This window comes from Lissotriton vulgaris, chromosome 3_1 (genome assembly GCF_964263255.1).
Source record: "Lissotriton vulgaris chromosome 3_1, aLisVul1.2, whole genome shotgun sequence".
NCBI classification, from domain to species: Eukaryota; Metazoa; Chordata; class Amphibia; order Caudata; family Salamandridae; genus Lissotriton; species Lissotriton vulgaris.
Genome location: NC_141689.1, coordinates 1,452,343,580 through 1,452,351,514, shown reverse-complemented (window position 1 = coordinate 1,452,351,514; position 7,935 = coordinate 1,452,343,580). Strand labels below are relative to the sequence as shown.

General features: G+C 46.3%; 1 protein-coding gene across 1 annotated transcript; it reads right to left on the bottom strand.

Annotated features, from left to right (window-relative positions):
- Positions 1 to 4,234: 4,234 nt before the first annotated feature.
- Positions 4,235 to 5,892, bottom strand: LOC147728029 (uncharacterized). Its single transcript, XM_086963719.1, is given in 3 exon segments — positions 4,235 to 4,407; positions 4,973 to 5,772; positions 5,774 to 5,892. Coding segments are annotated over 3 exon segments (1,092 nt in total).
- Between the last annotated feature and the right edge of the window lie 2,043 nt (positions 5,893 to 7,935).

Below are 7,935 nucleotides of genomic sequence, written 5' to 3'. Positions count from 1 at the left end.
ATTGCCCAAGAGAATCCCTCTTGGAACCCAAACAAAAGAAAGAACAAGATAGGCTACTCTGTGTGACCCCCTTTTCCCCTGTTTCCAATGCAGTCAGAAAAAGTGTGTTGAAACACTGGCCTGTTCTCAATGCAGGTCAACTGACTCTGGACCGCCCCATGTTTGCTTTTAAAAGAGCAAAGAATATAAAGGACCATCTAGTGGGAGTTTCCCTCAAAACTACAATAAATGATGCATGAGGTCTGCCGCCACTCTTGGGCCATTCAAAATGTGGAAACTGTGTATGTTGCAACTCAACCATTGAAGGCAAAACTTTTGAGTATGGAAATATAAAATTTGACCGTAAATACTTTTCTAACTGCAACTCCACAAATCTTGTATATGCTATTTTATGTCCATGCATGCTCATTTACATAGGCCAAACAAGCCAGAAAGTAAAACTACGAATTGGCCAACACAGAAGCAGGATAAGGTGGAAGACAGCTAATGCACCACTGGTTGAACATTTTTCAGAAAAAGGTCACAGTGACAAAGACTTGGTATGGACTGTGATAACAATCATCAAACCCCCTCCTCGAGGAGCAGACATTTCCCTTTTGCTCAACAAGGAGGAACTCCATTGGATCGTTAAAACCAACAGCATCAGGAATGGCCTGAATCGTCTCGAAGATTGGACCTCCCTACTGTAAACAAAGCTTACAAGAAATAATCCTCTAAATGTTATTCTATGTACTGCAATGTGCCTGATTAACTTGAACATTGTTCACTTTTTTCACAATATTCACCACCTTAAGATGGCCGCCGCGTCTGCACACCATGACTAGAGGTTTCACTTCCACAGTCCTTTCTCACTGTTCACAGCCTAACCGGCTCCCTCCTCCGCAGTCCATCTTCGCTTTCTGCAGACCACATGGTCCTTTTAACAAACTTGCCACATGGGAGCTCTTTAACACCAGAACCCCACTATCTGCCACAGCGCCGTTGACTTCTGCATGTAAGTAATCTGCTTGCACCGTTTCCTCTCACCCCAGTCCCTCCATGCCCCGCTGGGTAATTGACTCCACTGAATTTTCTCTCCAGATCGATCTATTACGCTCTCGATCCAGACGACTCTCCTCGCTGGACAAGGCAGTACCGGTAATTATTTTACCAGTAGCACGCCATGCCGCTCACTCCCCTGGTCGCTCTCGACCGTCTTAATGCTGAACAATTATTTTTCCAGATTCCTCCATTGTTCGCGGTATCCGCTGATCCGATGCGTTGCCTGTTGTAATACGCGTAGGTTAATGCATTTATTCTTCCCAGTCGCATGCTCCGTATAATGTTCACTTGCACTCAAAACAATTGTGCCCTTCACTACATAACCGCGCCACGGATCCCGGTACAGCCTCCGTCTATATTTTTGTGTTATCGCTAATTGAACTTCACTGCCCACATTTCCGACCGATCTCACTCCGGTCACAGAGTCACATCGAAAATTGGAACGCTTGTCTCCATCACTGCGCCCAAATAGTCTGCCCTCACAGGACTTGATATTTTGCTCCTCATTGCGCGTTAATTTGTCATCACTGGCCACTCAAATACACCCCTTCCAAAGGATTAAGTCCTTTCCCGGTTGTCTCACGAATTCCTGGACATGGAGATCCACAATGCGCCGTTTTTCTTCACTACGAGCACATGAACACACTCTGCTTTAATGGAAGAGATGAGGTTGCAGTTTTCAAATACAACATGCCTAATTTCATGTAATTTTTTTCTCTCCCCTTTTCTTCTCCTTTTTCCAATGTACTGTATAAATGTATAGAATTGCGTTAAATGGCAGTGTAATATTTAAAGACAACAATGACTATAATCTTGTCCTGATGATGATGCCCCTCATTTAACTTAAGGCATCGAAACGTCGTTGACCAAAAAACCCCCTTATGCAATATGACATTTAAAATATTGTGAAATGCAATGGTGTGGTTATAACAATCTTTGTAACACTGACTACAAGTACACAGACATATTTTCGCTTTGCTCCTTTTACCATTCTGTTTGTTGTTTTGTCTGAATGTTGTGGGTCACGGCTGTGCCCACTTGTTATTAATGTACTCATTCTGTTTTATTAAGAGAATTGTTAAATAAATTCCTTGTCCGGCTGGACAAAAGACATAACACTTATCAGGTGTGTGATTATCAGTTTAGTATACCATTGTGTCCACGAGTAGGGACCACTGTTTTTTGAAACATGATACTGTCCAAGGTCCCTATGGCATACCTTCTGGGTTCCCTTGTCTTTCTTAAACATAGTTTGACGTAAAGTCAGGCATAAGAACGTCATAATGAACCCCTTGGGAATAGTTGTTCATTGTAAAACTAACTGAGTTCTTGGAGAAATCACTATTCAATCAAGTGGAAGTCCCTGACTGCTTAAGCCGATTTTCAAAAAACGTTTGATACGGGTGGAAGTAGCCATGCCTGTTTTTGGGTAGCATGGGCTATGCCTAAATAAGCGTTTGATTTCTGTGCCTATATTAGGGCAATGTGAATTGTACCTATATAAGGGCATGAATCGGGAAAATTCACTCGGAGATTAAAATGCCACACAACAGTAGGTTGTTGGGGGAGGAAAGGTGGGTCGCCCGGGGCGGGCAGTGGCGTCGGGCAACCATCCTATCCACAGGAGCCCCTTTGTTGGGCCTGGACCAGTTGCCTAAAAGGATGTCCATTAGGGCTTCATTGAACAGCAGCAGGGGCTCCGAAGAGCTTGCTACTGGCTGAAGCACCTCTGTCAGGACTGCCACCGTAGGAAGCTCGAGGTGAAGAGCCTCGGCTGCCCTTCCAAACACCACTGCATATGAGGCTCCCTCCTCCGTAGCCACGGTAGGAGAAGACAACATGTTTTGGACTGGGGAGGTATCCAGACTAATGGCATCCCCCAGTTCCTCTCTCCAGTCCGGCTCGTACTCTAGCTGGTCTGTCAAAGGGTCACCAGACCCCTCCAAGTCTTCCTCAGCCTCCTCTGTCTGCCAATCTGGCTGAAAATGGCCAGGGTGGAACACAGAGACAAAAGTACCCATTGGCGCCGGATCCGCCGTCGGTCGATGCCTGTCCGGCTCCCTGTCCACATCGAGGTGGAAGCCAGGGTTGATGCCGGCTGGGGGTCCAGCCGGGATTGGCTGCGATTGTGGTGCCAGTGGAATCGACTCTAGTGAAGGTGTAACAAGGTGAACCGGAGCCGATCCAGATCCAGGCCTGGATCCAAGGGGGCCCTGCGGGGCCGAGGCCAGAGCCGCCGGCGTCAAAGGCCTAGGGCCCCCAGCCGAGTATGCAGTGCCCGAAGTCACGCTGGTGGAGTTGGACTGCCTAAAGATGGTATGCATCGTTTCGTAAAATTGACGAAGCTGGGCAGGGGTCGCTCCCGGGAAGGGAGGGAAGGCCGGAGTCGACCCTGAAGGCTCCGCACGCTGAGCCATGGAAGGGGCACCACCTGCACCGTGTGTCGCGTCGGCCGATGGCCGAGGGGAAGTCGAAGAGCGATGATGCTTCTTCAACTTCTTCTTGAGATTCGACTTACTTGACCCAGAGTGCGAAGACATAGACAACTTGTGATGGTGATGGCTCCACAATCGGCCCTGCGACTGGGACCTTGAGTGTCACAGAGCTGACTGCCAGGCCTTGAGGAGCTTTCGGGGCCGCTCCCGCAAAGACTTCAGGCCATGGTCTGGCAGTTGCAGCACAACTTTATGTCGTGGGGCACTCCAGGTAGTAGAGGCACACGCAGTGCAGATCCGTTACTAACATCAGTCGAGTACAGGAATGTATTGCCTTGCCCACTTGCATAATCTGAACTTACGCACACCACTTAATCACACAGAAACTCCAATACTCCTCTGAAGATAAAATGAGCTTTATTAATATCGTAGACAAGGGTAGTAAGTCACTGAAGCTAGTAAATTCTTAGGAACCAAGTGAAAGGCAATAAACAATGAATACACCACAATATATATATATATAAATATGAAACTGTGAATACAGGTATATAAACAGTTAATGTACAAAGCACCTCACCAGATGCGTCTGCACCGGAGTCTTCAACATCCCTGGCCAAGCACCGAAAACACCAAGTCGGGAACCCTGTAGAGACTGGGGCACCGGAAGTAATCTCTCCGGGCACCAAAGTCACCCCGCGAGTGCGTCCACTGCAAGACTGAGTTACTGTGCTCCATTCCACAGACACTGCTTTTTATAGTTAAATCAACACGTTCGAGAAGTCTCTATCCATCATAGCTGCTGGTCGCATCTCTGCTTCAGATCCACCCACACAGACCTGGCCAGAATCTGTTTGGGTGCGCCGAAGCAAAAGACATTCCTTTCCCTGTCTCCGGCCTTGGACAGCCTTGTACAGCGCATCCTCCCTCTGTCCTAGAGATATGCATAGAATGCATAAAAACAAGCTGAAGGTACGAAATAACCTCACGAGATGTCTCGCACTAACTCGTACTGGTTTACATGAAAAACATGTTTATGTTACTGCTGAAGTGTAACTACAGGGCAAAGCAGCACAAAATGGAAGTGCGATGCAACAAAATGGAAGATCAGAGCATCGCATGGAATCGAGGTCAACATGCAATTTAGCATGTGTAAAATGGCGAATGCAGTACATTCCACCCTTGACCTTCGATTCACCTATCATACCCCATTGGCCTAAATACCATGGATCTGGGACGAAGAAGGGAGAGAAGATTAGGAATCCATTGAATACAACAACATAATGCGATAAAAATGCAAATAATCACTGTAACAACACCCAAGATATAACGAAGCTGTCCAAAATTAGGTAGCCACCCAAACAACCAATCCCACCATCCTTGGTCAACGTCTTGGGTCACCCCTTTCACTAAATCTTTTAACGCATTAGTATGCGCAAGGATAGACGTAGAATGATCAGATAAATTGAAACAACAGAGCCCATCAAAGTCCCCGCAACCATGGTTGCGTTTTAGCAACAAATAGTCCATAGCTGCCCTATTCTGCAAAACAGCTTTTCTTGTTCCTTGAACATCTAATAACAATTTGTCTAAAACAGCAGAAATATGATTAAGATTCTTCACAATTAAACAGGCAATCTTAGCAATAGTTTTTGCATTATAAACGGACAGTCCTGGCACTCCTAAAATAGAAATAGCCATACTAGTATACTCTGTTCTAGAAAGCAAGTCAATATTGGGGTCACAATCCTCAGGTAATTGAACAGCGGCTCTAGAAGAGCGAATACGTGTGACAGAATGCATGGGAAAAAGCATAAGACTTAATCGTGATACCGCACAAGGTCCTCCAGTTATGTTAGCTGGTATGTAAATGTATGAAATATTGCCACACAAGAAAAACCATCCCTTAGGTAATTTTACATGGTTAACATGGCTAGCGGCTAATACTGTGTGATTACAGACCATATAATTGGTAACATTACTACAAAAACTGTCATGTCGTAACTGACATAATGTTTGTTGATCAGTGGTCAATTGTTTGCTTTTCTCTAGTTTCAGTTGGCCACACTTGCCAATTTTGGCAGAGTCACAAGTTATTTGATAGCAAAAGTCTCCAGTAGAGATATTGTAGGTAACAATACTCATCATGTTCCTCCAGAGGTTATCTGTAACCTCCGGGCAAAAGCGACAGTACTCATAAAGACGCAGATGTGTTCGAATATCAATTTCCTCCACTACCCCATCAAAGTTAGTTTGGTTGAAGACGTGCAGAAGCACATGTGCAGAGGTAGGTACGGCGACAAGAGGATATCATATCCGCTGTACTCTAAAGATTTCTCATACAGAAGTGGGAAGTGTTCAGCACATTCCCGGCCAAGTAGGTCCAGATGTTATCCGGTTGCTGCAACAATGCTGTCATCCGACTCGGGGGGGGGGGGGGGGGTTGATCCCCATCGGCATCCCCGGGCCCTCCCGGACCCCTCCGGACACGCCCAAACACCGACCAAACAGCGCAAGCGTCACAGCGACAAGCCATACTGTGATCTAGAAACAGAAAACAAACTGGTATAATCAATCTTGGAAAATAACATATTTAAGCAGGTACATTTTCCCACTTTTCCTGTCCGGGTCTCATGATGACTAGGATATTATCCTTGCCCGTAGTGATTTATTCTGCAAGTTCAGGAGGTTTATTTGGGGACTCCACCCACAATTTCGCCCCTGGGTTCTTGTCAGTAGATCCGAACCCACCCTTTCCTCTCACAGTTAGAAGGGCTGGGGCCATCACCTTCATGACATTTCCTCCATAAACTGGCAGCATGATAACCATTTGGGCAACACGGTCACCGGGTTGCACAATCAGATCATTGTCTCCACTGTTCAATAGAATAACTTTGATCTCCCCCTGGTAATCAGCATTGACCACCCCTCCCAAAACCTGGATGCCTTTAAGGGCAAGCCCAGATCGAGGTGCGAATAATACGAAATGCTGTGGGGGAATTTGAACTCCAATTCCTGTCTCAATCAAGGTAAAGTCTTGTGGTTATAATCGATAGAGTTTCAAGGCATGTAAATCAAGACCGGCACGATATGGAGCTAAAGTTCTGTGAGCTCTCTCCCAATACAGAATCGTGTTTGTGGCCACATGGGGCTTAATCTGCAAAGCTGGGGTCAACATGCGCATCAAAGGAGTCTCTGCATTGGCAAGGGGTCGGTTGTTCAAAATTTTCAATGCATCACGCAAGTGATCCCTTCACCCCTTCAATGACCCATCAGACAACTTTTTCAACTGCTCTTTCAGAAAACCATTCATTCTCTCAATCAAACCTCTGCCTTTGGGTAATAGGGTATGTGATAGATCCACTCAATGTTATGCTGCACACAAAAATCTTGCACCATCTTTCCTTTAAAGTGTGACCCATTGTCACTTTGGACCTGCAAAGGAATTCCGTAGTACAACATCAACAAATTCAAAATGTTCAGATTGCTAGACTGGGTTGCTCTCTTGCATAGAAAGGCGATGAGATAGCCAGAATATGTATCTACCACTGTGCATGCATACTGACATCCTCAACGTATTGGCATCGGCCCGATGAAATCAATTTGCCATATTTGCCCTGGCAACATCCCTCTGCCTGGCTGGCCTCTCACTACCTGTGGAACTGGTCTGTGCTGAGTATGCTGACAAACAGGACAATGAATGATCACAGTCTTAATCAAATCTAGGGGCATATACATCCCTCTACTTTCAGCCCACTTGCTAGTGACTCGCTCGCCCAAATGTCCGCTTTTCTGATGCGCCCATTTAGCCATGCCCACAAAGTCAGAATCCTGCGTCGCCACCTCAGCTTCACGAATCTCCGCTTCTTGGTCTACAAAGGAATTGCACGAATGCTCTAGTGAGTCAGTCGGGCAATGAGCGTCAACATGATAAACTGTGAGCGTACTCTGGGACAACAATTCCCAAATCTCCTGCCACAACTCCGTTCCCCAAAACGCCCTGTTGTGAATCATCCAATTGTGAGCTTGCCATGTGGGAAGCCAAGTGGCTAACCCATTGGCTGTGAACCATGAATCAGTATAAATGTGACATATACCAGGGAGCTCTTGCTTTAACGCCTGGTAAACCGCGTACCAGTCTGCAAACTGCCTACTTCTTCCTTCTCCGGTAGTCAACAACAATATTTTGGTTACAGGATTGTATGACACCGCCTTCCAATGTCTTCTGGTCCCCAAATATCTGGCTGAGCCATCTGTAAACCACACATGCTTTTTGTCCTCCACAGACAACTCTGAAAAAGGCCCGCTCCATTTCACCGGGGACTCTCGCACTTTGGGTACATCTTGCAACGTTCTGCATCTCCTACGGGAGTTTGCACCACTTGCTCTTACAGCACTGCGGTACCTTTAGGACCAACTCTTGCTCTGTCTTGTATGTACCACTTCCACTTTATGACGCAAG